Raw genomic sequence first — 21,778 nt, 5'->3', positions numbered from 1 at the left:
ATTCTCAAACACTTTCTCATTGTGCTCTAAGATGCATGCTCCCTCAACTTTAAAACAATTTTTAAATAAACATTAACATACTTTGCAAGATACCATTAAAGACTGCTAAGGAATTTTTATGTAGTTCTTCAAAAAGTTAATCTCCTCTATCATTAAATGTGCTAGATGGTCAAGGAGTAATACATACAGAGCTTTCCATGTACCTCAGAAGTAATGGGTAGAAATTTTAGATGTATTTTATCTACATATTCCTCTCTAACCTCCAGTACAGGAGATCAGTCTGCAGTACTCTGGAGCTCCACACATTTCTAGCCTCCTAAATGTTTATTCTAATGCTGTCTGGATATAGAGGAGCCTTGAAGATGATTTACGTTTTTCTGAGAGACAACTTACTTCCTTTCAAGAACTCCGACCAAAGTGAAGTTGAAGTACTAGATCCAAAAGAATACTGTTATGCAAAGTGTTCTTAGACAGTTTCTGCAGGCTTCTAGAATGTGATTCATTATGCATTCAATTATTTATTTATGGGCTGAACCCCTTCCTCAACAGAGCAAAAATGTTAATGGAAGACCTAGAGAGATTCGCCCATCTGTGAACACTGGGCTAAATGCAGAAGTGCCTGGAACTTTTGCTAGTGAAGTCTACAGGTGCAGAGCTTGAGCCCCTAAGAGTAAGGTATAATTCTGTCAAATATAGCCATATGTGTTCAATTTTGTACATGGCCACATGAATATTCATGAAAAAACCCCACACTACTTTATATTAAAAGGTGGCATAGGTTACCAAAGAACATTTGTTACTACCTTAACTGGGGAATGCCCAACAATGGTACATGATGTACCATCACCACAAAAGCCTACCTCACACCTAAATAACGACTTCAGCAGACTCACTTTTTTTTTTTGCTGATAGCCCTTGAACACTTTTTATTACAGTTGTTGCCCATCTATCAGGTCTTATGATAATCTAGCATACTGTTACATAAACTTGTCCTCCGTATTTTTCTTGTGAAGCTAAATATTATGTAGGGGTAATAAGTTTTTACCTCTTTCTAGAACTACTGTTGCTTATACATTTGTTTTGCAGAAGTGTCCCAGCTACAGTGTGCTAGGTAGCATATACATATGTAAGCAATATGGGGAATTTGTTAAATATTCTAGCATCCTGAAAGGAATTACACAGTTTACATGAGTTCTTATACTCAGCCCTCCGTTTCTTCTGATTCTTGTCCCACCTCTGTGTTCTGGAACCACTTCTTGATTTATTTTCCAAATTATCTTCTTCATTAGCGTTATGGGCTTGAAGACAAACATCAGACCTATCTTCTTGTTGCTTTTTTGGGGGTTAGATCAGCTCTTTCAAGTTACCCAGCCCTAATTTTGTTTGACAAAATATGTATTTACTTCTATTCAGGTGATGCTAGCAAAGGCATTTGGAATGAGTTTTTCACAAAATTAAAAGGGACAGGGAAATAATCAGGAAGAGGAAAAAATTCCTGTTGGTTTTATGAGGTTTCTCTCATATGGGATTTGATTGTTTCCTTTTATCTCTGTAATTTTAATTGTTCAGAGTATTATACCTTGAAGCTGTTTTGTGAATCTCTAAGAATGAAAAAGATTTACATTGTTGGTGCTGTATCTAATTAAAAGTGATTACAGTAATTTCCCTGGAGTGAACTAGTACTGTATATTGTTCCAAGGTCTTAACGAACAGAAAGAAAGACAGAATGGCACTTCTTTTCCTCACAAAAGGTTATCAGCAAGAGTTCCTTTTGACTCACTTTTAACTAATATGGTGATTTTAGCCACAAATAACATAAGCTTGTGTAACTTACCAGGCTATTGAATCCCACAGCACCTAGAGCTTGTTTTAGTATGGCTAATTTCTCCCTGTTTTGACGGTTGGCTGTTAACACTGTCTCTTCCAGTACGGTCTGGCTTAGATACCTGCACAGAGGAAAGCATATATAGTATTTACAAGGCTGGTGCACAATCAAACTTTTGAGGGTAAAAGCTAGCTTTGCCCTTCTAACCAGAGGTTTATTACAGATTTTTCTCAGCCTTTGGAGGGAACAGTATCAGTGACAGAATGCTCCATATTTCTTTCCTTAAGCTTTTGCTTAAGGCTCCCTCCCCTGCCAACTTTAGCCCTACATGTAAGCTAAAACTTCAGGTTTAATTTATACCACTGACAGTTTTGCCACTCTTGCACTACCACAGATTCCCCTTCAGAACGAAGATTTGAGGAGATCCTCTGATAACTCTGACTGCTTTAAACTCCCCTCCTGCTGGCTAGGGAATAGATCAACTCTTATCTGCCTGAACCCATGGTGATCATTCACTCCCTGGGTGACAGGTATACTCAGCATCTCTTAGAACAACGTAGTAACTAAGTGCAGAGAGTAGTAAACGTATATATAGCCCTTAAGCTGTACTGCTTTGCACACCGTGAAGCAAAATGAAATTTTACAAACCTTCCCCAAAATAATGATTGGAAGAGAGAAAGAGAGACACCTAGTGCAGCAGCTAACTCAGGGAAGACAAAAAAAAAGAACCAACATAAAGAGCAGTAACACAAAATAGAATAATCAAAAGCTATAGTACAACAGACTATTGAAAAGAGCAGTAATCTTAACCTTTACAACAGTGTATTTTGCCCTCTTAAAATACGTCTATAGGCCAGATTTTTAGAAGTGCTCAGGCATCTTCATACAGCTGAAATCACTAAGAATGAGGCGTCTGAATATCTTGTGGGATGTGATTTTTAATTACATCATGCTGAGAATGTAAAAAGATGTTTTCTTTTATCATTATCATTAAATTATCATTATCATTAAAATACACATTCATCACACAATCTACAATCTTCACAAAGGTCACTTACATCAACAAAAGAATTCCCCACACCTGAATCAAAATAAGTTCATCACAACACCAACAAAGGTGGACAATTTACACACACTCCACCCCTCATCCTTTCACCACAATTACAACAACAAAAATTCCCCACAATTATTCTGCTCTCTAATAATGTTCAGTCCATGATCTGACACGTAAAGATGGGAAACAATACCGGTTTAATTTCTGACAATTCTTGTTCACAATCCTATTCTAATTGCACTATAGAGGAGACATGGTTTCAAAATAAAACTCCTATTACCACAGAAAGTCTGGCAACGCTGTAGTAACTAGGGTGGTAGCTCTTGTAAAGGTGGCCTTTTACGTGAATGTGTGAAGCTTTTGGAAACACATGGAAGAATGATTTAGTATTTGCACTTTTCTAACTGATAATGAGGTTTATGAGGTATACGTGATGAAATGCAGAGCACCTTTTTAGTGGATTGATACCAGATTTACCAGTGTGGATCTCCCTTACAGTGATAATGGCTTATGTTACCCCAGGAGGTGGCCAGAAGAAGAATGATGGGGAGAACACCATGTGCCTGGGTGCGTAAGCACTTTTTGCACCCACAGGAGAACTCAGTCAGCAGATATCTCAAGTACAAACAAGCCTCACATCAGTGGCTACAGCCAGTGAATTAACACAGCCTTTGAGAACGTGGGTCTGTGAGCATCACTGCCAGAGCACTGCACCATTTCCTTGAGGTTACTAAAAACCTTAATTTTGTGCAAATCAGGTAGATACAAATGATAGCATAGCTGTCAAATTAGCTACAGCAGATGATACAAAGTATATGCCAGCTTTCTAGGTTTTTTTTCTGGTTTGGTTTTTTTTTTACTTTTTACAGTGCCTGCAGGTTTCAAAAGGAGGCTAGAATACAGCTGGTACTGAATCTATCATAGAACCTACTGGTATAAAGGTTAATCCAGCAGAAAATTTTCCACTGTTCCAAACTGCTGCATGAACTTATACCAGTTCAGTGTTATGCATCATGTGTTGGTGGCATTTTTGATCCGTAATTAGGAGATTAACAGCAGCAGCTACTCTGCTGTCAAAATATCCTGTTGTTGAATGGTTGGAGGAATTGGAAGTTTATGGCCATTTCTGCAAAAAAAGCCTCCTCACTGGTGCTGTCCCTAAATAATTCTTTGTCTCTCTGCATACTGAGCAGGGAATACTCTTTCCTGTCCTGCGAAGAGAATATTGCATACTTCTCTTATTTAAGCAACCCCATTTAAACAGCTCTTTTCAGCATAGTTAAAAGTGCTAGTGGTATCGTAGCAAAAAGGTGCATGAATATTACCAACACATATCAAAAGCAGGCCATGGCACAGCAAAGTGACCCAGAACGCTCACTCCCTTGGAGGAAAAGAGCTGAGCTGTGATATGAACCAACATGCATCAGTTCTTGCCTTCAGCACAAGCACTTCTTGCTGATACAGCAGGGGGCAAAATGGGTACCCGCCAAACCAGGTGCCTGTGGCTCCAACAACCCATCTGTAAACTACAGCATCTGCTGGGACATGCCTGTTGGAAGAGAATCTGACTTTCCCAGCATAAATCTCCTGAAGATTTAATCAGCAGATGCGCTGGTGCTCTTGGAAAGGGCTGCAGTTGGACATTTTCTAAGATGCACTTCAATTCAGAATCAGTCTCCCCAGTCTAAGAGCAATTAAATTCTTTTATAACATGTCATGAGCCCCACTCATCTTCTAGACTATTTAAGGACTAATGAAATACGAAAATTGCTTTGAAGATATGCACATTCAACTGTTGTATGTTTATAATATAAAGCATATGCATGTTAAGGATGGATTAACTGTATAGAGTACTTGGGACTGTTGATGGATATCATACAACTCCAAAATGCAGAAAGTACACAGTGTAGCAGAGTAGGGGTATAATATATACTCGCTAGACAAAGAATCATATTTTTATAGTTAAGTTCATTCTAGTGACATTTAGACAGACATATAAATGATTATATTTTTTTTGCATGTGAAACATGCAGTTCCCTGGTATCTCCTTCTTTCCACCTTAAAGGCCCTGAGAGTGGAAAGGGCTTAGACACCCTTTGTATTAATATTACTACTATCATGTATTTATGCTTAAGAACCAGCTTCCAGAAGAAATTTTAAATTATTGCCTCTCCTACAAAAATAAGGAAAGGGGAAAGATGGGAAAGAGATGTGTCACAGCACAGAAGTCCTAATAATAATGGAACATTCCTTCCTTGCAGATACATCATTATTCTGTAAAACGTAAACTTTTTTTTAATATGTGTAGCCTTTCTCATATTTATAGTGCATTTTTTGTGTTTTGACACTCAAGTGGCCTGGATGGTATTGCATTGCTAGTGATGAAGAGGGATTAAACTCGTTAAAGTTTCCATTGTGAACTTTTAGTTATTATTTTCACTTAGATTTTTGTTATTGTAAACTATAGTGTCATAGCCATCATATTTATGAAAACCTATGCTGTTACTAGAGTGTATGTAATGCTCCTGTATGTTTCCAACAAGGTAGTCTGTGTCCAAACGCAAACCAGACCTGGTGACTCCCGAATTCTTTGTTGCTGAAAATTTTAGTAAAAGAGGTACTACTGCTATACAGGCCAGATATGATGTTCCATAGTATCTGAAGCATGCAGGCTGCACACCAATTGTGGACTTACTTATCATAGTTTCACTAGCCTTACTTGCGTTATCTCTTTGTGTGCAAATTCACTCTACAAATGCACATTCACATTAGCTTACTGCAGCTTTTGAAAAAGATTCTCAGATTTTGGCTGAGAGCCTTTTAGTTGAAGGTAGCTGCTCAGACAAATGTTATTCATACCTCTGGTAAAACTGCTGAACCAAACAGTGTATGCCGTCCCAATAATTAACTCCTTTCTACTGACTGTCTAACCATTTGTTTAAATGCTACCATTTTGACAGTTGCATCGGACTAGTACTCTCCACAGAGAGCTTATCAGCACACAAAAGTTTTAAGGACATGTGATCAGTGACTGTTTAATTTACTGATCCACAAAAAGTTGGGGTTTTTTTTAGGATGATGAACTAATCAGTCATTGTAGTACAGTCACTTTCAGTAGAACACAATGCTGCATCAGACAATTTCTTGAGACATGTAAAAGAGACTACCTACATAGTTTTTTCTTTCCAATTTTTCTTCTAAAAGTTCTAATTTCCAGCATTGTAGCAATCTCATCTATTCTAGTCTCTCAAAAGGAAAAAATGACTAGAAGAAAAAAAATCAATGGTGGTAATTTTTCAGTATATTGCTTATATTACAAAACGTGAAAGAAGCCTTTTTATTCTGTCTTTCCTATTGGAACTGTTATGTTTTTATAAAATCTGTGAAGAGAGAAAAATAAACAAGTTCCAAATTTGATAATTAGGGAATTTAATTGAGAAGAGGGTACCCTTTTTCTGACAACTATCTTATAGTTGGCATGACCCACAGAAAAGGTCTGGAATTTCCTCACTCGGTGTGTCAGGCAGTCCATTTCAAAGGGAGTTCAAAGCATCTAGGGCATGAGGTTATATTGAACCTTCATGTTTCACATCCCAGGTAATGAAGTGCTGCATCTTCTCAGTTAGCTCATGCCAAGGCAGAAAAGCTTAGCACAGTCCACTCAGGAAGTTTCATCTTCATTCAGTGGAAAGCTGAAGAACATCACAGGCTTTTAAAACTAAGTAACTAAGTTTTCTTGATATTTTGAAGCATAGTCAAAGCAAAGACACAAAACAATCACCTTTTGGCCCTGAATTTACTCCCCAATCTTGAAAAGCTGGCTCACACTCTGATCAGAATTCAATATATCTATAAACTTCCTGACTATAGTCATCAAAGTCTAGAGACTGTGGTTATCAGAGCATCAAGGGAGATATGAACTGTTGACGTATGTCACATAGGGAACTTATCTGATTTCTAGCAAATAAAGGCTGCCAAATAAATGGTACTTTGCACTGATCAACTCTTTAGACAACTACGATCATCAAGTACTTTGAGCTGTATTGTTTGTAGTTGTTAAGTGAGGAAAGACCACCATGGTACACGACGCTGACCACAGATATCCCAAGGCTTGCTACAGGGACGCTGTAGTAGCAAGCCTTCCTAAGGATTGTTATAAACTTTGGCATTTCACTAACAGAGTAAATAAGGCATTATCAAAACACTATCCCAACACCTAACCACTTTGCATTTGTAAAATCCAACACTTGAAATATTCCAAGTATTCTAAAAGAACAGCCACCTTATGCCACATACCTGTAATACATTATTGCTGTTTATCATACAGAAATATCTGGTTCATTACAGTGGTTCAACTCACAACTTATGACAGTGAAGCTGTCTGAAAGAGATTAGTAGGTTGTGTCCACTTCATCAGAAATTCCCTTTTGTCAGGACAGTTAAAGTTGGGTTCTAATTAAAGGGAAGAGGAAGCGTGGTTTTGCCAGATGGACACTTCTTTTCAGAGGGCTTTCCTGAAGTAAATACATTCTCTCATGGATAATTAAGAGAATTCTTGGTGGGATTATATCATTAAGTGGTTTTAAGTCACCATAAAAATTTAGCATGAAGCCCTATGATGAAAGAGAAGGGATTTTTTTTTTTTTTTTTTTAGGTAGCATCTGGCTTCTTGCTACTTGATGCCTCTCCTGATAGAGGATGAGTGCTGACACACCTGCATTTTGTTGTAAAACTTTCTGGGCTATAGCAGGCTTGATATAAGGGAAAGAGAATACAAAATTAGTTGTTAGTCTTGAAACTTTATTGTAGCTGATAACTCAGTGCAATAAATGTTGCTTGTGGTAATAAGGATTTCACCGATCACAGTTAACCTCTTCAGTAAAAAAACTGGTTATAAGCAAAAATCTTCATTTTCTAATTGCTTATACTCATAACAGTTTACCCATTGGAGGTCTCAAAAGTACTCTGAAGCTTCTGGGCTGTGCTGAGACTAGAAATAGCAGACCTATCTTGAATACAAAAAGAAAAACACAGAAGCAAGGGGCTGAATAAGGTTATTTATCCTAGTTTATTGGTCAGAGAAAGTGTCAAGAGACCAGATGAAAGCACATTTTGTCAAGGAATTAAGCCAAATGGGAATCATATGTAACACCCTTATTTACATATGCCAATATAAGAGGCATGAAATACTTAGCATGGTAAAGCTTCAACTGGAGTATTCTCTGTGACTTTGGGCATCCCATTGCAGGGAAATCAGGATCAGTTAGAGAAAATCCAGGGGAAAGCAATAGAAAAATCCATCAGAAAAATGACTTAGAGCAAAAATGTTCAGCCTACAGAAGACTGAGAAACATATTGCAAAGAGGAAAGTCCTACAGTCCTTTGGGCCCAAACCCATAGACATGGAAATACCACTACTTTACACAGCTGACCTGAGGGACACAGAAAAATAGCATGGTAGAGCATGAAACAGATCTTAGAGAAATGAGCCAATTTCAAGGAGATGCAAAATGTGAAGATACTGTACTAGAACTAAGATGAAGATAATTTCCAACACTCACTTCTTCTGGATTTTGATACTGCATTCCTATCAAGTTTGCAGAGGACGTCAAACTGGGGGGGGAACAGCAAATATGCTGCAGGGTAGGGCTGCCCTTTACAGGCTGAAGGAATGGGCCAACAGGAACTTCATGAAATTCAGCAAAGACAAGCGCAAAGTCCTGCAGCTGGGAAGGAATAAACCCTTGCAATGATACAGGCTGATGAGCTGGGGAGCAGCTCTGGGGAAAAGGCCCTGGGGGCCCCGAGGGCAGTGAGCTGGGCAGTAGCCAGCAATGAGCCCAGGCAGCAGAAATGGCCGGCAGCATCCAGGGCTGCACCACCAGGAGCATTGCCAGGAGACTGGGGGTTGTTTCCCCCTGCCCAACACTCACTGTTAGACCACATCTACATATTGCAGCCAGCTTTGCGCACGCACACACGATACACAGAAGACATTGCTAAACTGGAGTGAGATCAGTGGAAGACCACCACAATGGTCAGGGCTGGAGACATGACGTGGGAGGCTTGTTGAGTGAGCAAGGCTTGTTCAGCCCAGGGAAAGGCAGGCTCCAGAGACACAAACATCCTTGGAGGTTTTCAAGACTTGACTGGACAAAGCTCTGAACAACCCAATCTGATCTCACAGCTGGCCCTGCTTGGAGCAGGTGGTGCCCTAGGGACGTCCTGAAGTCCCCGCCAAAATGAATTATCCTATGAAACACACTGAACTTACTTCTCAGAAATGCTGGGAGTTTTTTGGACCTCATATAAAACCAGTAATTTTAGCTCCAGAAGAGTGGGAGACCAAGAAAAGGTAGGTCTTGAATTGCTGGGGACATTAGCTTGACCTTTGAACAGTCCCTAAACCACAAAAATCGAACATGGCTCTTGGAGCCGTGAGATATCTGAGGACAGGTAAGTTTTATTTAGAAATAAGAGATGACAGTGTTCTAAAGTCAGAACAATCTTAAACATCAGAGACCTACCAAAGGATGAGTCAAAATAGGAAGAGTATATTTGTGCACTGCAACTCTTCTGCTTAGGTCAGCAACCTAAGTTTATCTAGTAGATAAAATAGCACAGCATTATTACTTTATGAGGACAAAAATGTCTTCTCACCTTGGAAATAACTATTTGGACATCAACTTCTGAATAGTCTTTCTTCTTTAAAGATTTAGAAAACTTAAATTTTCAAGAAATTAACGTTAAATTTTAAGAAAAACTGATATAAACAATTTACCATCATGAAATTTCCAGACACTGTGATCACCTTCTGTGAACTAGAAATCAAAGGAAACCTCTTTTAGGATTTTTTTTTACATCTTAAAAATATCTGGAGAAACAGTATTATAGGTAAGTCAGAAGATTTCCATCAGTTCTTTTAGAAAGAGCTGGGGCACAGGGCCAAACTCACAAAATTTATGAAGATATCCCATGCAAGCTGTATCAAAATAATTGTCAAGATACATGCTGTGACCACCACCACCACCACCTCCAAACTAATTCAACTTAGCTTGATTTTGTATCTAGGCAATAAATGGTTTGTACCTTCCACATGCAACTATTCATTTGTAAGTCTAGCAGGATGACTGAAAAATAAATCTTTCTTGCACAAAAACATTTAGGGAGGATAAGATTTTTATTCTACTGGGCTTCCAACTAAAGATGTACACTTAATGAATTCAATCTTTATTTAGATCTTAGTTCTTATGTTGTATGAAGTGGGAAAAAAGATAGGGCTGAAAGTCACTACAGAAACTTTTGCTTATTCCAAATATCGTCCTGAGGCAGAAAATCACAAGTTTAAAGATTCAGGAATGACAGAATCATCTTCCTGGTAAGAACTGGGAACATAAATGTGAGCACAGCTAGAAGAGTCCTGGCATTACTTTATGAATCAGTTAAGTTTTCTGTTTCTTTTGTGTAGCTGTTGCAACAGCTTTTCAAAGAACCTGTCTGTTTGCACAGTAGATCCTGTCTCGATAGAAAGGATTGGACCAGATCTCTGGAGGTCCCTTTCAAACCAAGGGCAAAGGAAAAAATTATTTTTCTCTGTTTATATTCCTACAGTTGGTGAAAGAAAAAAAATCAAAACACCACCACACCAAAAACACCCTGCCACGCCTAAGAAGAGCTGAATGTCATAATCCGTTCTTTTCTGAGATACCAGGGTAACTGGTTCCTGTGGGGAATTACAACTTATGGTGTGCTTTCTTCTTCTGATCCACTCGCCCACTGTCGTTTCTCTGCTACTTGTAGGACTTCTCTTAGCTAACTCCTAGAGAATCAGAATACTATCAACTCCTATTCTAGCACAATTGACCACACTATCTAGTACATTTATTTTGCTAAAAGGAGTTCAAGATTAGTGGGTAAAGAATTCACATGGAAGCAGCAAAGAATAAATATTTAACATAAACTAAATACAGGACTCTGTATCAATACTTAATTATGCAATACAAGCCACTGCAGATCATATTATGAATCAGAAATTCTAGATTTTGTCTATAAATCCCTTGCTTCTTTTATAAAAATGGCATACACATAAACCACTTAATATTCATCCACTAATTCAAAATAGCTATTAAAGCAGAGCTCCTGATACTTCATGTTTATTTATACAAGCCAGAACTTTTTTGTTCTTAAAGAACAAAAAATCCATACTTTTTTTTTTTTTTTAGTATCATACTGTAGTCATGTGGAAACCTGTTGTGCAGTAATTCTCCAAAACCATTATGTGTTGTCCAGCTAAAGAAATTCAGAACAGAGAAATGAAATTGGGCTGTTTAAAAACATCATCTTCATCCTTGATACCATTTTCTGCATACCTCTCCCCTCACACAGAGGTATCCAAATTCTTTGTAATTGCGGATATAGGCAGGAAATAGAACTGACTTGTCTCTTCCTTTGCATGAACTGGTTCACAAGTCAGCTTTATAGGCAACTGGTAGGAAATACTGTATTTATATCCTAGAGGAGAGCACATCACTTAGACTGAATGGATTCAGATATGCCTGTCAGAAGCATTCATACACTTCTAGTATTGTAAAGGCTTTTATTACAGCTTGACCTTAATTTAAATGGTCATTAAAAAACGCAAAGTATCCTCCCAGTGCTAGCTTTTATAAAACATTGCAATTGTTCTTAAAACAGAGACAGACCATGCACGTCATGACATCATATTTAGTGATTCTGGGCCACTGGAACGACAAGAAAGAAGATTCTTTTCTTGCCAGGTTTACATGTACTGTGAAGTAGATTAATGATTTATTCCACCACTGTATATTGTCCCAACTCAGCAAAACTAACTTCAAACCCATGCTTCATCCCACTGATTTCAGTTCAATCTTAGTATCATAATAAACGTTAAGATGAAGCATAACGAGAAGTTATAGGTTGACACCCTATGTTGAGCTTTGATTCACTATGAAAGAAAGGAAGACAGATGAGGTGTTTAAGTGAGACAGCAGGAGATAAGTAGTATTAGAGACCTGGACTTCAAGCTGCCTTAACCATTGCCTAAGTAATTTCTAGGCATATCACCTTACCATACATTTACTTCTACACAATGCAATGCAGCATTACACAAAGATTCCTGACCTATACGACCTAGGTGTAGTACAGAAAGCCCAACAGTGAGGCTAATTACCTCAAATGGACCACTGCCCCAACACAGCTATGGTACTTTTTGCATGGCACCATCTGAGGTGTCTCTGCTACACTCTGCAACGAGCCACACAGACTTCTCTTTTGCCTCTACCTGTCTTTATATAAAGCCTAAAAAAAAGCCAGTTTTAACTGGACTTTTCTTATTACAAAATATTCATTAATTGATGCTTTGCTGCTAGAAAATTCTCAAGAGAGCCAATGTCACAGGAGGATGAAGCAGCATTTCATAATCTGGTGCCAGCTCTAACACAATCAATATGCATGTTGTGGGTGTCATTTAATGTGACATTGTATTAAGAAGCATGGATTAACAAGCTAAATCCCTTCCTTCCCCTTATTAGTGCTGCTCAATGAACCATGTACCTGCACAATCATGTGAGAAGTGTGTGGCTGTTGCCTTTGCAGTCCCCATCCCTCCTTACCATCCAGCTCAGGGTAGTAACCCTGATTAAGCATAATGGTCATCACTGAAAATTCAACATTATCAGATCAGTTAATTCGTACTTTAAGCTAAGGTGGAAATTATAGTACCTCAAATATGTGTTAGTTCCAGTCAAAATATAACCATTTATAAACTAGTTTTCTTACAACTAGGTCAGTTTACTGTCCTCACATTAAATATTTGTGAAGCCTTTCTCTGAAATACACTAATTTTTTCTAAAAGGTTGGCTATTCCTGTGACTACTTGCTATATCCCAAGATTTCATTTAGGTATAACTAAACATCGAACTTAAGGACTGTTTTGCCAGACTGAGAATGAGTGACTTCATAGATTCACAGATGTTTCAAAAACCGCTGGGATGAAGGGTATTGAGTGTACAAAGCAAAGACATTACCTTTAAAAACTAAATTCCACCAATCTCTACTTATTTGCAAAGCCACAGAATAAGAAATTACAACAAATATTTTTATTTCTTTAGATCTCTCGTGAATATGAGAGGACAATGTATTCTGCTTAGCGAGGAAAAGCTGCCTTGCACTTAGCACTGTTTGATATGTAAACAGGAATGAGATAAAGACAAAGCAAAACAGTTGACATCAATGAAGTAAACGACATTTACAGAACATGGTAATGTTTTTCTCTGAGGGAAAAGGGGCATGTTTTACTGCCTTTTTTCCCCTTTTTCCTCCAGCTTTTAAACCTATTCCAATCTGAACAAATTTTACATCCTTTGAACCATGCTAGGCAGTAGCACTGAGCTGAAGTTACTGCTAACCATTTAAGACCACAGATTTCTGCTCATGACTAGTGCAATAAAGCACCAAAATGAGCATTTAAAAAATAGGAATAACTTTGTTACTGTCAAGAGGTAAAGTATCAGCACAAAATTAATAAATTTAACACTGCAGACAGATTTGGTGACAGCCAGAACACAGCTCTTACTTTTATTTTTCTAAACTAAGAAAATAACATTAAGATATGTCTTTTGTAAACTGGTTTCAGCACAGAAAGCTTATATTAGCCTGTGTATTTCTCAGTAAATAGTTTTATCTTGACATTTACCTAAGACAAAATTTCAAATAGTTCTGTAAGTGTACTTGTACTATGAAGAACCTAAGTTTTTACAGGCAGTGGATATACTCAAATGGAAAGCAAAGAAATACAGCTTGGTCTTTACTCTCAAAATGCCAACTGTGTTTAGGCTAAGCTCAGGTACACTTTTTTTAAAAAAAATTATACTGATATTCCCGTGGAACAGGTTTAAATCAGAGACTCAAGCCATCTGCTCCTACAGTTACATAAAAATGTAAATCTAGGATAATTCCACTAAAGAAAAAAACGAATGCACAACAGAAGTGACTCAGAATTTTTCACACCTCTGGTGACATGAGAAGAAATAATAAAGGCAGCATACCTTGTAGTGCTGTTTCTCTGACTCATATCATACAGTATTTTATAGGACAGATGTACTTAGGAGATCGTAATTCTGTGAACTATCACTTTACAAGCATAATTTTGAAGTTGAATATACATTAAATAAGGAGCACAATGATGATAAAAAAGGAGCAAATATTAAGCACTGCTGAACATGTAAAGAAAGTCAGTCTGCCTGCAAGTGCAAACTGGTCCAACCCATGTCCTGAAATGCTTCAGAAATTGTGTTTGAACTTTGCTCCTACAACCAAGAGTAATTTTGTATTCCTGTCTTCAGACTTACTTTGGCAGTACTTGCCAGGTAGATGCCATTAAGTTTATGAGCCTCAAGGCACCTCTCCACCAGCATTTGCTACTTTTAAAATGCTGATTCATTAAATAAAGCTTACTGGGTTAAGAGCCACAGTATCAGATCTAACATTTTAAAAGTGCTCTGTAACTTTCAGCAGTATCCACTTAAGATGTTGATAATATACTTCAAATTGTTTCATATAAACACTGACTGTAGTTCATGGATCAGTTTCAGATCAGCTGATTTACAAGAAGCCCTCTTCTTCCCCTATATGCAGGCATGGCCATGTCTATTCAGGTATGTATACTAAACAAGTAGTTCTGAAGAGTAAGATCCCTTTAAAGCCCTTTAACTTTGCCAAAAAAAGTTAAGGTCCCTTAAGACATTAGTCACTCTAGTGACTTTTGAAATACTGGGAAATATACAGTATTTACACAGGAATGAGACAATTTTATGGAGGATTAATATAATTAATTAATCAATAACAATTATTTACCTATTACGGGCTAAGAAAGTCTCACAGAATGCAAGAATATGAGTTCGTGGGGTACCTAACTTTACCCACTTGTTCTACAAAGCAAGAATAGTCTTCTTTCTACTTTAAATGGAGTAAATACATATGTATTTATGTATGTTATCTATTCAGCAATCAACCAGCCACAATCATTAGTGGCCATCCCCTTAACAGAAGGAGAGGGTCCTGCTTTTTGCACAGCCAGCAAGCTACATGACGCTGAAGACAGGGCTCAGTTACGGAGAATTCACTGCTGCTCTCCCAAGCTCAGCAAGACCTGCCTTGCCTCCCCCTGTCCCAGGTGCGTTCCAGGACTGCCAAAACAGGAATAGGATAGAAACGTATGTGTGTGTGCTTCTCGCATCTTCTCAGCCCTCCCACTAAAATCATGCCGGATAAAAGCTCACAAATGAACTACTTCCGACATTAAATCTCCCACAGTGTCTTCCATTGCCTCTCCTAAGGCAGAGACTACTAAAGATCCATAAGCTGTATGCTCAGCAAACCTGTAGTAAACTTTACAGGTTGCACATTGAAAACTCAGTTCAAGGGCTGCATCTAAGCAGGTTACTTATGTGCTGAAGTTACACTGAATTTACACTGTATTAAAGGAACTGGCCTTCCTAAATCAAGAGAATTTGCAGGTTTACTTCAGTACTTTGATGGTTCGTGCATCCAAATAGGACAAAGAGAATCCCTGTTGAGTCTTACTGCTAAAATCCACACTGTGTTTACACAGAGGGATTTGCAGTTTGTGCAATTTAGTTATGTAGGCAGGCTAGATTTGTATCCAAATAAATTGTTTTCTAAATAAAATAAAATAATAAAATAATATTAAATTAAATTTTAAAAGCACAGAAACAAAACGATAGCCGAGTAAAATACACCTCAGAGTAGTCCTTTTTTTCCCCCTAAGATATAGGGCAAGGTGGAATGGGAAGAGATTGGAGAGGATTATAATTGCACGTTTAAAAAACGGGCTCCAGAGTAAACTACAGAACCATTGAATTTGTTAAGATGTTCCCATCTGTTCCAGTTTTGACTTAAGGACCAACCTAAGTCCATAACATACTCACTGAAGTTAAGTTCATCATAGTACATATTTTATTAGATGCTGCTCCATTTCTCTTAATTGCTACCTGATTGAGTAATCCTGTTTAAACAGGGGATTAGGTCTGGAAATATGCCAAATGTACGTCATGGAGATGAAAAAATAGTGGGAAAGCAATCCTGAGAGCATGATGGAAATGGGGAAAGGACTGCAGGTATAAGGAAGTACAGATGCATCTCTAACAGTGAATCTGATTTCTCTAGCTGCACCTGAAACCAAAGATATAACTTATACAGAAGCAAACCCAAAGAAATACTCAGAAACATTAGGATAAAAACGTACACTCTCTAGCAGTAGCAGTTTTAACCCACCTGGATTTGGGACAGGAAAGTGATAGAAAATAAAGCCCAAGTGAACAATGATTTCAACAGAAAAACATATCAAAGAAGGTCCAGTATTCATTACCGGAAAATTTTAATGACATAAGACAGTCTCCAGTTGTTTTCCAATGAATTATTCCACTAAATAAATTATTTTCCTATTTAAAAGTATCATTTTCATTACCATTTTTACTGTGAAAGGCCACAGATATTTTTTTTTTTACAAGTGATTAGCATTGTTCTTAGTCTTCATAATCCTCATCTTGAGTGAACAAAACACATCATGAAAACTGGCATCAGTGTACCACCATCAAAATAAACACTGCAATTACTGCGTAAGTTTAATACTAAGCTGCAACACCAGCTTGGTAAACTGACTTCTACCCATTTAATGATTCGGTTATGTTAAAATTTCATAGAGATTGAAGCAGAAATTAGAAGGTGCTAGCATTTGTCATAAGCCATAAATTACACTTCTCTGTAATTATGGTTAAGAATGCAGTTTGTTTGTTAAATGGTACTTTTACATTGCTTTGGTGCCCTTTTCCATCATTTTAGTCAGCAGAAAATTTCTACTAAGTTTTTTATTTCAGAGGACTTTCTTGATTTGCATAGTTCTTTGTGCAACCTGGATTTGTTCTAACAATTTTTATCACCCATATTACTACTATTCAAGAAATGCTGAAACTTCAGATCAGGTAAGCAGAGGCCTTACTAGCACAGACAGGTCACAGACCAAAATCATAGCATCATTTAGGTTGGGAAAGACCTTTAAGATCATCAAGTCCAAAATGGCGTGTCAGGAAACACCGAACCTCATACATGTTTCTTCCTTGAAATACTCTGAACTACTCCCATTCAGCTCTCCCCACGCATCTCTTTGTCTGATCCAGAGTGCTGTTTGCACAGATCTGACAAAATACAGCCTTCCCTGGTTAGATAGGCTAATATATCTGTGAAAATCATTAAGCATCCCCAAAGTATTTTACATCTGTTGGCTGCCAATCAAAGGTGACTTGAAACTATTGAAACTATGCTTGTAACTATTTTTGTTTACTTTTGATATCAACCACTAAGTACATCAAGCTTCATATGATTTATTCGTACTATACTAAGCTGCAGCAGTAACACTTTGTGCCGTGGTGCCAAGAAATGTGTCATAAACTAATTGGAGATAGACAAGACCTACATGTAGAATAAACAAGTTCCAATGATCATCTGGGTGATGGGTGATTCAGTACAAGATATTCCTGCACCGTTCTGTCCTGCATTATATTGCATAAAATAATTTTAGAAGTCAGAGTGTTGGAGCTGCCATTTTTTGGAGCTGTATAAAACTGAGATCCTAACATCTTCTGGTCATTTAACATATTCAGAAGACTTCTACTGGTTACTTGTAGGCTTTAGACAAAACTCAGTTTGAGTAGTTATATTTTAACTACAAAAAATCCATGTGCAAATCCAGCAGGAATCAAAGGAAACTGAATGGCACTAACCTGACACCATCACTCTTTAACCTGTGTAGAGGTCATTTTGAGATATGATTAATGAAAGAACTATGGGGAAGAAAACCATGCTACACTTTGGGTTGACCTTGCCTGACTTTCCAGAGAGAGCTGGCTACAGTACCTGTCAAGTTACTCCAGTGCAGTGAAAAAATCAGGCTAGCTCAGGGTGCTCAGTGAAGACAGTAAGTTCAAACAACGGTGAGAGGTATCATCTCAGATCTAACGTTAAGTTGAGATGAGCTGGGTTCAATGACTGGGGCTTCCATAGGCCAATAGCAATTTCTTAAATGACCCATTCCTGACTGGAAATTCATCTACAGTAATTGTATCAGGATGATTCTAAGAGTGACTCTTGAAATATAAATTGCAGAACTATATTATCACTCTAGATTTATGTAATGTAATAGCTAAGTGCTTTCAGGAGCTGAATCCACTGAATCTCCCCCCACACATGAGATGATTAGCATCCTAGTAAAGTGCAGAGACATATCTTGTACTTAAACTAAAAGCCAAATGAACTCCTCTAACTTTTTTAAGTGAGTAATCGCATCTACTTTTAAGCCAGGGTTTCTACGACAATTTCATCCCTTGGAACTACATCCATTTTCAGTCTGACATAAAATACTGGTGGGCTGCCTAAACAGTCAGCACTGAATCTCTTCAACAGGGGACCAAATTTAACCTCAATATATATATAACTTCCACAGATCTCTGGAGATTTCTTTTTTCTAACAAAAGGTTGAACTTGGCCAAGAAACTTTAAGGTATAAGATGCTCATCAACAGAATTCACAACAAACTGGAAAGTCATCTGGTTCATATTATAATTATTTTTGCATTTTCTTTCTCAATTTCAAGCAAATTATTCCAAACAATGTTTATAGTATGTTTAGTTTTCAGTTAAAACTAAGATAGATGTATGTTCTGTCTTCAGTAGACTCTACAGATCCCAGTGCTCTTTATTACCAAGTTTGTTTCTTTCTCTTGGATTAAACAGATTTCATTTTTTCCTGCCTCCTCCTCTATCTTTCATGCCACAGAGAGATTATTCTCCTCTTATTTTCTGCATGTGTTTCCGTATCATGCTCACCCCAAAGGAGACAAGAAAGACAAAGCCTCTCTCAATCAAAGAAATAGCAAATGGTATCATGCCAAGTCAAATGAAGTAAATGCAAGTTTGTGGATTAAAACTAAACATGCAGAAATAAACTCACTAGAGCTATAAAAAGGCAAAAGTCGAAGTGGCTTTATATGGTCTGATGTGATTTTTTCTGTTCTGAACTGCTCATTGGCACCAAGAGAATGTAAAACACCAAAAGATCACCAGATATCTGAGTTCCTTTAGGACAATACAGAAATACAAGAAGTGCCTTAGCTCTACTGTACCACTCTAAACATACAATTTACTCCTGAAAAAACATCTCATTTGTTCATTTACACACAGTCAGTTCTATACCTTCAGCTTGTTAGAATTATGACGGAGAGAAGAACAGTTGTTGAGAAGCCAGGTAATTGTAATGAATGATTTCTTTACCTCTGAGAGTCTGCCAGTGGAGTGCTGTACATCCTCTGCCACTATTCAATCAATATGTATGAAGAATAATACAATGAAGAGGGGATTGTTAACATCAAATGAAAGAAAATACCCAGAGGAATATGAGTTTCAGATTTACGCTCTTGAACAAAGCAGAATTTCTATAGCATTTGTTCTGAAAGCCAGACAAATAACACGTCCTCTTGGGACCAAAGACACTGAGCTAAGTATCAGACTTACTTCACCACCTTTACTTTTTTAAATAAAAAATTATTCTTGGATTTCATGTAAATTAATGATTATTAAACATAATTAGAGCTATATTTTCTTAAAGGATCCTTTGGGAATAAAACAGTAATGTCAAAAGCAGCTAATGTCAAAACTGGAATAAATAAATTAAACATCAAAATCCAAAGCTAAGATACCTCTGCTTTCAAGTAGAAAACTACTGTTTGGGATATCTTGACATGTAATTAGAAGGCAAGTGTGCAGGTGTGTATGTAATGAACCCTGAATCGAGGATGAACCACTCAGAACAACTGCACAGCCAGATACTCAAAACAAATATTGTGAAATAAAGTTAATAACATAGAGGTATACCTTATGCATGAGGTGTAGGTATCAGCAAATAGAAAAATAACCACTTAATTTGCAAAATAAAGCAGATGACACACATGAATATTTCAGTTTTGTTTTGAAAACCTAAGCTGTGATCCTGATTATATCTTCTGTAACTGAAATGCTAACTTACTAGTAATGTATCTTGTAGGACACTATCCACAAACATCTCAGAAAGAGGGGTTTTAAGACACAGGAAATGCAGTCAATTTTCAGAAAGACACTGTATAATATTAACTTTAACACTGACACTATTGTTAGTTATTTCCTGAATATTAAGGTGCACAGTGATGATCTTAGGGAGGAAGTTTTTTAGTCTGCATGGTCCAGTCATCATACCCACCCAGTTAAAAAATACTGAAAAATATTATTAGCTTCTGTACGCTAATAGGCTGCTTAGGGTTCCATCTAATTTTCATTAAAACATGAGAGACTAAGCCTAAAAATACAACAGACTAAGCCTAAAAACTTAGCTGAACAGAAGTGAAGTACACAAGTAAGAAAAATGAGACGAATTAGATCGCAGACTAACACTTTAAAAAATCAACATTGGATGCAAAAAAACCCAAACTTAGTTATGCCCTGTTGCATTTTTCGATCTCTGAAACATCTGAAAACATGTATTGTAAAATGTTACGTTAGAATTAGATAAAATTAGTTCTAGTTTATCAGTATCACTTTAAAACATGAAGATGTATCTTAATACAACATATATTTTCTGGTGTCCAAGCTCAACAAAACTGAGTTAGTCATGATCACTGTCCAGCATAACAAATCACACACATCAGCCATTTACTGGTGTTGCCTCTCAACTCCTCCTTCTTTCAAGTGTAAACACCACCAATGTTTGAAGATCATTCTCCAAGAGATTAATGGAACCCAAATTTCAACAAAAAAATAGGACAAGAAAAAGAGAGCTAAGGAGGAAAAAAAAAATATGTTCCTTTTGGTTCAATTCCTGTTCATTTCTGGGGAGGAAAAAAAATAAAACAAGTTGAATAATCTCATGAACCCTATTTACTCAGAAAGCCCGCATGAATGAGGAGAACAAAGGAAAATTAAAGAAGGTAAGAGTACTGGGGTAAAGACAGTTACCAGCTGAAATAAAAGGGAAGTGGAGGCTGAACTTATGAGGGCAGGGAAAACACATTAAAGAGAACAATGTGAAAGTGCATTTTGCTGGAATATGCATATGTTATACATGCAGTAAAGAATGTTCCACCTCAAAAAAAAAAAATCACTGGAAAAATTCAGACATCAGTAAATACAGGGTTAAACAGGAAAAGAATAAATGGCATGCAGCAAAAGTAAACAAAACAAAAACAAAACACAATAGAGAAAGTTTAGACAATTCTTTTGATATTGAAATTATTTCAGGTTACATAGATAAACTCACTGAAGCAAGTTTAAACCTGCTCCAGAATCTCACACAAATGTATCTGCTTCTCCTCTCTCCATTACCTTCCTAATAACTAGCTGGTGTTGTTTAGCTGTCAGACCTCACTGGAATCTAAGTAAATGAAATTGCCTCATTTCATTCGGCATCTACAGGTCTTGTCCTTACAATAGTACTACTGGTTGCCAATCAGATTTTCACAGTAGTATTGTATGAGGACAGCTAAGAAACAAGCATTTACAGTTAAAGCTTTTCACTAGACAGCTGAAATACAAGTAAATCATATCAGGAAGATGTAAACTCATGGAAGTGTATGATTTTTATGTTATTTGCTACCATGTACTTTAAAAAAAAAAAACAAAAACCACCAAACCAAACTATTTTCACTTTTCCAGCAAAATTAACTGAGAGTTAACTCCCTCTGTTTTTGAAATCTGTGTTTGAAACTGCATTAACTGGATCTTCACATTACCCCACTGTTTAGAAAGTTTGTTCAGCGTGCTTGAAAAGTCTTTATACCC

At 37.2% G+C, this 21,778-nt stretch overlaps 1 protein-coding gene across 5 annotated transcripts in view; it reads right to left on the bottom strand.

Moving 5' to 3' along the window:
• MYO16 (myosin XVI) overlaps positions 1–21,778 on the bottom strand; it is a 385,302-nt gene that overhangs the window by 126,671 nt on the left and 236,853 nt on the right. For all 5 annotated transcript variants that reach the window (XM_049834474.1, XM_049834472.1, XM_049834470.1 and 2 more), the window contains exon 17: positions 1,835–1,946. In XM_049834474.1, the coding sequence (XP_049690431.1) occupies positions 1,835–1,946 (112 nt within the window). The remainder of the gene's footprint in view (positions 1–1,834; positions 1,947–21,778) is intronic.

Source organism: Accipiter gentilis, chromosome 31, assembly GCF_929443795.1.
Source record: "Accipiter gentilis chromosome 31, bAccGen1.1, whole genome shotgun sequence".
NCBI classification, from domain to species: domain Eukaryota; kingdom Metazoa; phylum Chordata; class Aves; order Accipitriformes; family Accipitridae; genus Astur; species Astur gentilis.
This window is presented reverse-complemented; position numbering and strand designations above follow the sequence as displayed.